This window comes from Sceloporus occidentalis, unplaced genomic scaffold (assembly GCF_023333645.1).
Source record: "Sceloporus occidentalis isolate IW3139 unplaced genomic scaffold, rSceOcc1.0.p SCAF_5, whole genome shotgun sequence".
NCBI classification, from domain to species: Eukaryota; Metazoa; Chordata; class Lepidosauria; order Squamata; family Phrynosomatidae; genus Sceloporus; species Sceloporus occidentalis.
In genome coordinates, this window is record NW_028316985.1 from 184,139,118 (window position 1) to 184,152,537 (window position 13,420).

General features: G+C 42.2%; 1 protein-coding gene across 1 annotated transcript in view; it reads right to left on the bottom strand.

Annotated features, from left to right (window-relative positions):
- Positions 1-1,506: 1,506 nt before the first annotated feature.
- Positions 1,507-13,420, bottom strand: part of LOC149313272 (dynein axonemal assembly factor 9-like) — a 97,530-nt gene continuing 85,616 nt past the window's right edge. Inside the window, exons 35-37 of the mRNA XM_089526393.1 lie at positions 11,612-11,677; positions 10,577-10,670; positions 1,507-8,384 (exon numbers count right to left, since the gene is read on the bottom strand). Coding sequence (XP_089382519.1) covers positions 8,272-8,384; positions 10,577-10,670; positions 11,612-11,677 — 273 coding nt within the window. The 3' untranslated portion in view covers positions 1,507-8,271. The remainder of the gene's footprint in view (positions 8,385-10,576; positions 10,671-11,611; positions 11,678-13,420) is intronic.

The window sequence follows — 13,420 nt, forward strand, 5'->3', positions numbered from 1 at the left end:
AGATGAATCCAGGAGTCTCCCTAATTTGGTATTGTTTCCACAATGAAAATCAAATCCTTTGCAGAAGCCAATTTAGCAAAACACGAGTACAAAGTCATGAATCTTCCAGGGTTCCTCAGCAACTGGTGTTCAAAGGAGGGATATAGAGAATATTTTCCTGTTTCTCCTCCTCGATAGAAAAATGGTGTCTATTGGGATTCCTTGCAGAGCAACTGGGACGCACAGAAATTCTTTGCAGTGCAGGGTTGTCTTTTGCATGAATTGATAAAAAACATTCATGTTTGATTTTTTAAACAATTTTCTTTTTTTAAAATAACACTGTCAGTGTATTATTTGAACCTTTTTGAATATTTGTAATATAAGATTTTTTAAACTTAATCTTGTTTTAAAGTCGCCTTGGGTCCCACCCTGGGAGAAACATGAGGTATATATTCAATAAACAAATTGTAAAAATTGCAAGCAGTGATAACACTGTCATCTCTTCCACGCAGGGGGTGGGGGGGATTTCTGCCGTCAGATGCCATCCATGCCCCCGATTTTTTCTTTCATCAGAGCTGTTTTATTAGCACCTCTTTATCTCTTGCAGCAACTTAACAGCAATTGCAGTAGCAGGTTTCCAAAGTTGGTCTTCTTGGCAGCTCATCAGTCCTGCTCAGGAGATAAGACAAACGTGGGAGAGATGGCTGTGCCAACCATCAAGGCAAGGAGCCCATTGCCCTCTCTAAGGACGTAGCTAAATGTGGCTTCCCTGAAGCAGACAAAACAACAGTGTGAGTGCATATGGAGTCTGCTAAGAAAGGGGAGATAGATGCCAAAGGAGACTAGACCCATCTATACCTCTCATGGTCCACCACGTTTTGCATCGGGTGCCCAAAATGGCCATCCTGTTGCCATCAGCACTGAAAGTCTCTCTTCGTTTGAAACCACGTGGGAAATCATGTTCTTCCCAGCCATTGTGTAGTCAGTTAGGGGAACTATGATATGGACAACCATTTCTCATGTCTGGATATATCCTTTCTATATCTCAGCTTGGCCATTACACTCTCTCAGCCTCAGAGGATGGCAATGGCAAACTCCCTCTGAAGAAACTTGTCAAGAAAACCCCATGATAGGGTTCCCTTAGGGTCACCATAAGTTGGAAGCAACTTGAAGGCACACAACAGCAAGGAGCCTCTAACTCTTAACCTAAGATGAGGCCTTAAAGAACATTGCTAGTGTGAGGCTTATAGAAGTGATAAAGGAACAAGAGAAGCACACAGTAATTGTCATGTTTCCTCAGGAAGAACAGAACAGAAAGGTGGAGAGGCAAGCTGGTCTCATCCAATACCATACCCTCCAATATTTTGCAGATCAAAACCAGAACAGATGTGGCCACACAACATCAGAGCTGCAAAAGTTAGGAATCGGGGAAAGATTCAAGCAAAGAGCCCAATCTGCAGAGAGACAAGATGCCTACACAAGACAAAAACCTGGAAGAAGTCAACAGATGGATATAATTTATTGGTTTTTAGAATCACATCCAAGTTACAAGTGTAAAAAATAATAATAATAATCACAAACAGCAGGTATAAATGTGTAAAATAATACAAAAATAAAGGGTAAAGGTACTTTTATATATTTATGGAATCAAGTAGTGTAATAAATACAAATAAGCAAAAAAGCTTCAATCACACATTTCAGTTTAACTGAAGTTACAGTAGAGTTTGTAAAAAATAACACATTTTTACTGAACGTTGCAAAGATTAACATGTTGAAAACTAGTAGGAAAAAAAATTAATTTTGGCACCTGGTTAAAAACAAAAAATAACTTGTTACGTGAGCCTTTCACGACCGGCTAAAGGACAAAGCAATTTCTTACTAGTTTTCTGAGGTACACCTTTTATCCATCTAAAAATTAGATTTAGCAACGCAGTTTCTAACAACTCACAGTTTACATATTTTTCTCCCCACTCTATTCTAGTGACAATTTTTCCCTTTAAAGGACACCCGATGGTATTCCAGAGCTTATTAGCTGTGCAAAATTCAGAGGAAAAAACACAAGATCTGAGAAGAAAAGAACATAGGGAACACTGAAGCATCCCGATCCTAAGCCATGCTGCCAGGAGGCGTACTAGAGGGACACCGTACAATTTTAACATCTGCAGGAAAAACAATAAAGAATAAACCAAAGCATAACGCAGAGAGGATGTTCTCTTTCACAACTTGGGAGTTGCGCAAGAGCCCTGCGCCTCCATATCCTGAGCTGGTGGTGGAACTAGATGTTACCTGAAAACATGGAATGCTCCATCATTAACAAACTTAACTTGTTGGTGTTGGTGCCGTCATAGTAGGCTGAGCTCCACGTCAACAGCAGGAGGATATGAAACCGTCCACGTTTGCAACGCATTGGTCCAAACAGCACAGCTTTGGGTTGCCAGTGTTCTTTCCAAAGTTCATCACGACCCCCATCCCTCCCTCCCCTCCCCATCATATAACTTCAGCGACTTCTGACCACACTCATTCTCAGGTGATATGAAACCACACAGGCTGCTAATGGGAAGGTCAGCAAGCACAGAAAACCCCTTGAGGACTCCTTTGGGCGCTTCCGCGAAAGTCGAGAAAGACGCCCCGATTCTTGGCACTGTTGCCGTTTCTGCCCCACGACAACAGTGAGAAGAACAGTGTTAATGGCACTTCTGATCTGGAATATTTGCAGCTAGAAATGGTGCTTTTCTTGAGTTTTACAGTAGCTTAAAATTTTCAAAACTAGATATTTATCAGCAATGCAAGTTCCCCCTTCTTGTACAAAAAGAAGTAGCCCTTCCCACCCCGCACCTCCCACCCCACTTATAAAAATGCTGACGGTTCATTGAAGCAATTCCTAAAAATTAAACCAACAATTGCTTCCAACAGACCGACAGGATCAAGTATTTCTCCATTTTCTTTTAGTCCTCAAAGAGTTTATTTTTTCTTAAAGACACAAATACAGAACTTAACCATGTGTGCTAAATATTCTTCGCTAAGATTAGAGTCCTTTCACCAAAATGGTTTTCTCCCTTCAAAAGAGGGCCCAAGCGTTAGGAACCATGGCGCCATCCCGCTGGCACAATTTGTGTTGCGTTCCCGATGGCGCCAGAGACAAGGCACTAGCAATATGTCTTGAATAGGATCCTACTGTCACAGTTTCAATGTTTTGGCTATTTTTATTCCCCTCCTTCCCCCACCCGCCCCTGTTCAGAAAATAAAAATAAAATCACAGTTCAACATTAACGAAGTTGAGGTAATCAAAAAGAATTGTCCATACCAAAATAAAATACGTCAAAGTAGTACCAAGATGGTGAAAGGCCTTCAAAGTATAACATGGTTATTGTTCTCACTTAAGCATGCAGTACAGCATATAATTCTTTCTACCATGCCTCTGCTACAGTACTCTGCTAAAACTCTGGCTTATCTTTGGAACCAAACTAGATTTGAGTTGGGTCTTAGTTTCCCCAACTCCTGGTTGAGTCTCATAGCGTAATGGCCGAATCACAATTCACTGCCAATAGGAGGTTGGCCCTAGCCACTGGTGGTCACAGGGCCTCCTGGGATGCTCTTGTGGCAGCTCTCTGAGTGCCCAATTTGGATCCCAGGAAACATCTTGGGAGGAAAGGGAGTAGCACACAGAGAAGGCACCTCTGTAGACTCCATAATCCAAGCTAGCTAGGGTGATGGTCTTTTTTATCAACTCCAGATGCTGGAGGAACCCACCTGCCTGCACAACATGGAGAAGATGCTCTGAAACGTACTACCTGACCCACTCAGCAAGGGCCACGCTGATGCTCCTTCTGCCTATGAGTGGAAGTCAAAAAGACTCCGGCATACATAGGGCTACAGAGCATGGTCCTATGGGTGTTAGATAAAGGGTCACTTTGGATCATTCCACATGGCAGATTTCACCCTATATTCCTCAAGGTGTGCTTTCTGGCTATTCTTCTGTACAACCAGAGGAGACAGTCGCAAAGGAAGACTGGCTACAGTGGCAAAGAAGAAGGTGGCCCATTTGTGTTGAGAGCCACTGAGCCACAAAGGGTGAAAATCTGCCACAGAGAATGTTCTGAAAGGAGCACTGCTGCCAGACAGCACCATTCAAAAGCAAACTGTGTGGGCTGCCCACGATTGCGCATGCAGTGGTGGATGTCCTTCGCTAAAGTGATTTTTCTTAGTTGGAAAAGACCTTGTTTAAATCAACCCTCCTCCACCTAATTTTTCAGAATCTGCGTAGACGGCTACTGTGTTTTGTCAGCGTCAGAGTTTAGCAGAGCTAAAGTAAGCTACAATCTCTTCACCTATTTAATAACAATTGCACTTAAAACCTATCTCGCTATCCACGAAGAAGCTGAGACAAAGCAGGCAATGTGTGCCTTTTTCTCTCAACTTCAGGGTGCTGTGTAGCAATGCGGTTATTCCTAGATATATATGGCTTTTGCGGATCATTAGACAATCTATACTAAGAAAAGTAAAGGAGCAATCAGGGTTTTCACTAAATTACGCTGGCTGGAAAAAAAAACCAGCCTCTCTTCCCTTCCTCAGCAGGAACTCACATTGACATCAATGGGAACCTTGGGAGAAGGTCATGTTCCTAGTGGATCACACTGAGAAGGTTTGGACTTTTTACTCTTTCAGATACCTGGCTATCTCCAGATATATCTTCAGATATATCTTCCTAGTAGTTTTTGGACATTTTAAACTTTCTGGGCACCTCCAGATATAATTTTTGAGTGGCTTCTGTGATTGAGATAGGTATTCTCTTTGGAATTCCACTGTGCTTTGAGCTAAATGCCACATAGAATTACCTTTGAGGCTCTTCGTAAAAAATCAGCAACAGGTGAGTTTTGCCCAGATTTAATGATCTAGAGAGTGACCATGAACATGAAATTTAGATTTTCAAGAGCAGGACACACCGAAAGCAGCAAGAAGGAATGGGCTGCCTGCCAGCCCTCTCCAGGAACCAAGGCAACTGCAGGAATTATTCTCAGCTAGCAAGTCTTACATCTTAACATGACAATATTCCAGCCCTGATTGAGAAAGGGTTCTGCCTGACTTCTGACACACACACAGTGCCCTCCTACCTATGCAGGCTTTCCCAGTGTCTTCTGTGAAGAAGGCTCTCTCTAGAGGGGAAGCCTGCAGAGGAAAAAAATCCATGTACTACTCTCTTTGCCAGGGACATGCCACTCAATACAATACAGCTATGCCAACCTGTGCAAGATCACCTTCCCAGAAATGACTCTGTTGTTCTCTGTTGGAAGGAGAGCTTGAACGATGGCACAACTAAATAGCTGAGATGTTGCCTGAGAATGTACACAGTAAGGTCAGACAAAACTCCCTCCTACAAGCTGCTGAAGCCACATTAAAACTTGGCCACTGCAAAAGACACCCAGTATTTCCACATTATAGCCAAAATGACGTAGCTTTAACACGCCAATTACTCCTTCAAAATTAATTGCTAGCTACATTTATCCTACCAGGCACTATCAGTATTAAAAATAACTAAGGTACAGCCATGCATAGATAAATCCACGGTCCTTATAAGGACGTTCTATTACCTGTAATAATGGGCATTACCAACCCACAGAAAGCTTACAATATATTTAGTCACAAACAACTGGCTTACAGTTTGAAGGAGATCAGTTTGACTATAATAAGAATCCTATGGAGTGCAACGCTAACTTAGCCTTAACGAAAAGAAAAAGCTTTACAGGCATTATGGAGCCACCTTAAAACATTCAAAATCTAAGCTGTACCACCTAAAATTCTAAGCTGTCATCTGGAAGCCACAAAACCAGCAGTCAACTGTGCTCAGCTGGAGACGCACTGTATGTCAACAATAAGGCTTCCTGTTTTTATGATCTACTAGACATTTTAACCACAATATACTTTTACTATGGTTCAAGTACACCTCTGGCCAGTAAGATCAGAGTTTGTTGGTTCTCTGGTGCTTCTGAAGGGTGAGAAGTAATGCTTAGTGAAATGACAAGCCATAGGCAGATACACCCGGCACAAAGAGCTAAAACAACAGGGACTGCTAGACATGAAATTCTAGTGATTCAGTATTGAAGAGGGCTATGGCTATGAAGACTTTCCTCTAGGCATGAAAGGAACATGCCTCATATTTGTAAAGGAGACAGTCCTTTCTTATGCTAGGAGCCATGTTTTTTGTTTCAGGGGCAATGTACTAGAAGTTTGACTTGTCATAGAGTAAGAAAGATGTATAGAATAATGTGATATGCATTACTGCTAATATCATATGGCTCCAAGTGAGGTGTATTACATATCTATTAATCTTTTAGAATTTTGAAACATACTGACAGGGTACTCTTAAGAACTGGTTAATTTAATGGAAGAAGTCCAAGACACAGAGGTTCTGCTTACAATCACTATATTTGGAGCAATTCTTAAGAGTAGGCAAATACCCTGATGTCTTGTTAAAGGAACATCATTCCAAACCACCATGATGGTAATGAATAACTCTCAAGAGAAGTTGTGTTCCCCCATTTCTCGCTTTAGGAACACCTTCAAAACCGCCATGTTGGCAAAGAACAACTCTCAAAAGCAGACATGTTTCCCCTATTTCTCACTTTGGGAACACCTTCAAAGCTACCATGTTGGCAAAGAATTACTCTAAAGAGCATTTCTGTTCCCCCATTTCTCGCTTTAGGAACATCCTCAAATCACCATGTTGGCAAAGAACAACACTCAAGAGCAGTCATGTCCCCCCATTTCTCGCTTTAGGAAAACTTTCAAAGTCAACATGTTGGCAAAGAACAATGCTCAAGAGAAGTTATGTTTCCCCATTTCTCATTTTAAGAACATCTTCAAAGCTACCATGTTGGCAACGCTCAAGAGCAGTTATGTTCCCTGATTTCTCGCTTTGGGAACACCTTCAAAGCCAACATGTTGATGAAGAACAACTCTAAAGAGCAGTTGTGTTCCCCCATTTCTCGCTTTGGGAACATCTTCAAAGCCACCATGTTGGCCAAGAACAATGCTCAAGAGCAGTTGTGTTCCCCCATTTCTCGCTTTGGGAACATCTTCAAAGCCACCATGTTGGCCAAGAACAATGCTCAAGAGCAGGTGTGTTCCCCCATTTCTCGCTTTGGGAACATCTTCAAAGCCACCATGTTGGCCAAGAACAATGCTCAAGAGCAGTTGTGTTCCCCCATTTCTCGCTTTGGGAACATCTTCAAAGCCACCATGTTGGCCAAGAACAATGCTCAAGAGCAGGTGTGTTCCCCCATTTCTCGCTTTGGGAACATCTTCAAAGCCACCATGTTGGCCAAGCACAATGCTCAAGAGCAGGTGTGTTCCCCCATTTCTCGCTTCGGGAACATCTTCAAAGCCACCATGTTGGCCAAGAACAATGCTCAAGAGCAGTTGTGTTCCCCCATTTCTCGCTTCGGGAACATCTTCAAAGCCACCATGTTGGCCAAGAACAATGCTCAAGAGCAGTTGTGTTCCCCCATTTCTCGCTTTGGGAACATCTTCAAAGCCACCATGTTGGCCAAGAACAATGCTCAAGAGCAGTTGTGTTCCCCCATTTCTCGCTTCGGGAACACCTTCAAAGCCACCATGTTGGCCAAGCACAATGCTCAAGAGCAGTTGTGTTCCCCCATTTCTCGCTTTGGGAACATCTTCAAAGCCAACATGTTGATGAAGAACAACTGGAAACAGCAGTCATGTTCCCCCATTTCTCGCTTTGGGAACGCCTTCAAAGCCACCATGCTGGCTAAAAATAGTTCTTAAGTTGTTCTGCTTATAGAGCACCACCATGAACTATCATGTTAGGAAAGAATGATTTGCAAAAGGATGTGTGTTCCCTCATTTCTTGGACACACAAGTGCACAACAACCATGAATATATTTCTCACTACATCAGAACACAAACAAGGTCAGTTGTGGGATATCAGAAGAATCCCACTCAAGGCCAGCTTCTCAGTCTAGGAGATACAGCTCTTTAAATGCCTGAAATATAAAATCCAACTTCATATTTCTACTTATAAGTCTAAAATTATAGAACTCAGCTTACATGAAAACACAATGACACTTAAATGCTGCTGAGATAGTTGGATTTTTTTCTTTTAAAGATGCAAACCTTCTTGTGTGCGTAAATATTAAAATACCAGTTGAAAATGGATTATTTCACTTTTATGTTTCTCTCTTAGCCAGCAAAGATGAAAAGTGTTTCTTAGTTATTAACAGTTCAGAATGTAATGGTTCTGTGTCTTTTTAATACCACTGACAGATGCTTCGCTTAGGTTTTCTGTTCAAAGAGGTCATGGTACTCCTGTTCCTCCAGCTCTCTGTTGTACTTTTCAATCTCGCGGTTTGCTTCCTCCAAGTAGTCATTCATGAACTGGTCCATTACTGATGCAAAACTGATAAGGAATATAAATTCTTCTGAATTGTGGTAACCAAACCAAGGCAACACAAAACTGAAACTAACTTCAGGCACCTTCTCAAAGGAGTACATGAGATGGAAAACCCAAAATCTTATCCTACCCACCCAACATGTTCATAATACACAAGAGTTTGCACAATCTTGGATGGCCCTTGTGGTCTCTTCCAACTCTACGATTCTATCTTTACTGAAGCAAAGAGAAGCTGGACACAAACTTGTTAGTACTTGTAGCAGCATGGATCCAGATTTATTTCCATCCGCTCAGCTGCAGAAGACATGCTTTAAAGGCAGCAGATACAAGATTCAGTCCCCAGCAACCCTGGTTAAAAGGACCAGGTAGCAAGTGATGGGAAAGAATTTCCACTACCAGACATCCTGGACAACCACTGCCAGTCAGAGTAGATAACAATAGGATAGATGGGCATATGTGACTTAGTACAAGGCCATTTGATATGACATACATTCATAGATTCAGCCTCCTTAGGTCTTGTGCAAGGAGTAAGGCACAGACAGACAAAATGTATTTCATATAAAAAGAATCTGATCCCCTGACCTGGCTGTCCTAACTGTAACATAATGCTGGGCTCATCTCAATTGTTCTGCCTGAGAAGCAGGACAAAATGGCACCTCTCTGCATGTTGCTGCTGTGTGCCTTCAAGCTGTTTCTAGATTATGGCGACCCTATCACTGGACTTTCTTTGCGGTATTTGTACTGGGGGTTTGCCTTTGCTTCCCTGAGGCAAAGTGTACTTGCCCAAGGTCCATGGCCAAACAGAGATTCGAACCCTGGTCTCGAGAGTTGTAGTCTAACACCCAAACCACTATACCACACTGGCTCTTTACCCCTTTCCATAGGATATACACAAAAAACATTTGTGCCAGTTGTTTCATTTTACTCCTGCACTAGAGATAGGAGAGTCCTCCAATACCTGGGCTGTATCAGGCTAATGTAAGAGACCTGGGATAAATTGCTTGATACAAGTAAATGTCATTGAGTCCAGGATGGAAAGCCAGCATGCACTTCCCTCCCTGCTCTGCCCAGTGGTAAGGTCAACAGAATTCTTTAGCTATACTTACTGAAAGGCAAACGGCATACTGACATTTGTTAACACCACAGGGCTTTTGGAACAGGTAATGAGCTGCTGCCAGAAGATGACCAGTGGAGGCTTTAAGTTCAACACTTGGGGCTTAAAAGGGAATGCACATACCTTATGATTAACCCATTTCCCCCTCTGCCTCAGTAATCAGACTTACTAATTAAGTATGTGCATCTTTTCAAGTAACAAATTACAAAACATTCAAAAAATGAATGGAAGATGCACAGACGAAGAAAAGCATGTGCTATGTCAAATAGATCTCTTACACAATTTGAGGTACCAACTCTTCTACATACTCATGTCAACACTGGCCTGATAGAACAAATGACTTTAAAACATGTAAGGAAAGGGAAGAGAGGACAAGTCTGAAATTATACAGTATCCCCTCATCACATTTGCTTCAGAAATGAACTTGGTTTACAGGGCTCAACAAAAATGTATGTTGATTTAGACTGACTCACTGTGACTTGATTTTGATACACATTACATTTAACTGGAGTGGCTCTGGAACTATATTTGTATTATTGACCATGGTGGCTGACCATGATATGAAAAATTAGTAGAATATATACATAGAGAAAGAGAGCTAGCATAGTGTAGTGATCTGAGAGTTGGACTATGACTCTGAGGACCAGGGTTCAATTCATGGAAACCCACGGAGTGACCCTGGGTTAGTCACACACTCTCAGACCCAGAAAACCCCATGATAGGTCTAAGGTTTGCCACAAGTCAGAAACAACTAAAGGCATACAACTACAACAACAATGCACACATACATACATACATGTATTTACACACAGCATTTACTTTGACCCACAGATGAGGAGAGTGACTACATGTACAGGGGCTTTTTTATGGCAGGGACGGGTTATTGCTGATAGACAGGAACATTCACATGCCAATATACATACATTATAGTCCCTCTTTAAGGCAACTATCTACAGATGCCCAACTGTTTTTAGACAGTGTATGTCTTCTTGTGGGTTACAGCTTGAAACAGGATGAAAAAAATGATCACCATACTACAAAAAGCAAAATCTTTTTTAAAAGCAAAAGGATACATGGATGATAATCCAACTTATCTCCAAAGAAATTCACAAACTGTGTCCCATTATAGAAGTAGCCAGCTGGAAGAGGATCTAAGTGGCGTTTTACCTGCATGAAAGGAAATAAGGTTGCTCAGAACTGTTCTCTTCTTGCCGAAAGAAGTGCTCATATTTCAGCCCTCTGTGTCAGAAATGCTGATAGGACATGTCTCAGGATTATGCATAGCTAAGCAACAGTGTTCAATGCAGGAAATTTTTGGCAGGGCTAAAATGGTTTCATTTGTGATATTCCTGCTCCTTGATGGCTCATGATTTCCCTGATATAGTAAGGCTTCTGTCTATAAGGTCTGGTGGTCCTTGTGACCATAGAAGTACTGAGGCTGCAGGAAAGGGGGTTTTCGCTCTTAAGAGAGTTATGAAAATTTTAACCAACTTTCTTTAAAATTTTGAACTGAATACATTAAGCCCTAGAAGTTTTGGCCAGGGTTCAAGAGGCCAAGAGATGAAGTAGGCCAGTGCAAACAAGGCAGAAGGCCCCAGACACAACCCCACTCTCCATCTGCTTAATGACAGGCTAAGAGGTAGGAAAGGACCCCACCACTATGGCAGGCAATGTCCCGACAGTTGCAACACACAGCTCTGCTCCCTGAACGGCCATACTACAATCAAACTGTGGGTCAACTGGGTGGAAGGACATCTGAACTTGGTGACAAGCTTCAACACAACAATCTGGGGCAGGTGGGGCTTTCTGAGCCTCCACCTCACTGCTGCCAGTCACATGGGTGGAAGCTCTTTGTGCAGGGGATGTTCCTATGCTCATACTGGATTTGCAGGGTTGACTTTGCTCCCCATCATCCCCTGGCCCTGTTGACTGGGTATGATGGGAGTTACAGCCCAACATCTCTAGAGTGAGCTGGAGATGTGCAGGGAATGAGTGTCTGCCTTGTGCCTTGTCCTGCCTGTTGATTTGAGGGACCTGTCGCCAGATGAAATCGCCTTCCCATCACCGAATGGGAAAAAAGTATCCCATATCAAACAGCTCACACTTACGTGAATATTCTTAATCTCCTGTGAGGTCAGCATGCCCCGGGTTTTCAGAGCTTTCCTCTGTGGTTTCTGTGTCAGGGATGGAGAGAGCAAAAAAAAAACCACACACACAGAAACACAATTTAATGCCTTAAACATGATGGCCGTATTTAAGTCAGAAAAGAAAGGAGTTAGACACTTGAATTGTCACTTTTATATGTTTTAATGTACTGTGTTTTTAGACTGTAAGCCACTTTGAGGCCCAATTTTGGGGGAAAGCAATATAATAATAATAATAATAATAATAATAATAATAATAATAATACAGTGGGCCCTTGTCTTATGCGGGGATCCGTTCCGGATCCCTCCGCGTAAGGCGAATTCCGCCTATGCTCAAGCCCCATTGTAAACAATGGGGCTCGTGCATGGCGGCGCGCGGGGCGCAACAGGCGCGCGCGTCCATGCAATTGAATGGGACGCGCCGCCCCTTCCGCCCCGCGTATGCTCAAGCCGCGTAAAGCACGCCCGCGTATGGCGCGGGTGCGCTGTAATAGGAACCTGGACCAGAGAAACGCCAAGGTATCACTTAACAGGTTGATCTAAGTCAGCTGTTAGTCTTAACTAGAGCACACATATGGAATCAGTAGAGCGAATGCTTTCTTACCCATTGATTTCAGGCCCTTTGATTATTTTATTTGGTAATATTAAGGCCCTGTTCCTTCAAGCAGATATAGAAAAAAAAACACCTATTTTTCAGGTTACAGACAGAAGCAAGAGTACTTGCACACTCCTTTCTTTCTGCTAGTGGAAATGGGGAGGAAGGCATGGTCTACTTGTTAAAACTTAGAAACATATCTGAATAAGAAAAGGTTTTATTGTTATTTGAGGTCAAGTTGGCTTTGATCTATGGTGATCTTATGAATGAGAGACTTGCAAGAAACCAGCAGCCCTGCTCAGGTCTTGCAAAGTCAGGGCAGCTGTGGTTCCCAACTGGCTAGGGCTTCTGGAAATTGAAGTCCAAAACACCTGGAGAACCAAAGTTTGGGAAACTCTATCTTAGCATGTCTTCTACCTAAGTATACATAAATGTATGTAACCTACACTGTGGCTGCATCTGCACTGCAGAAATAATGCAGTTTGACATAGATTTAACTGCCATAGCTCAATGCTATGGGATTTGTAGTTTTGTGAGATATATTTGCCTTCTCTACCTGAGACCTCTGGTGTCTTAACAAACTACCAATCCCAGGATTCCATGGCATTGAGCCTTGACAGCTAAAGTGATGTCAAACTTCATTATTTCTGCCGTGCATGATTCTGGCCTATCTCAGCTAATATCTATGCACCTTTGAGACTGCAAACCTGCATACATTAGAATGTAACGAACTTTGGTGTTTTTTATGTCTGGAGTTGTAGCTTCTTTGTACATACTTCGTACCTCGTCCTTATTCCCATTTTCCTGAAGGATAGTGGATAGTGCCCAATACCTTCTGACTAAGTATTTACATTCAGGGTCACCAAGCCAAATCTTAGTTCTGTCCAACTACACTGAATCCCTTAACAGAACCTCAAATCAATTGTTACGCTGTTTTTTAAAAAAAGTTCCTTTATAGAGTATGTCCCACTAAAACACACGACTGAAAGCATAACACCTTTTAAAGGATATGACATACATCAATGTAAAGCAATCAAGCTTTTAACTTAATTAAAGTTCCAGATATACATTTTAATGAAATATGAGGAACTGACAAACACTGTCTGAATCACAGCTGCTAGATTGTGGTGATGGTTTTTCAAATGCTGTTTATGAATTTTAAAATGTTCTTAAAATGT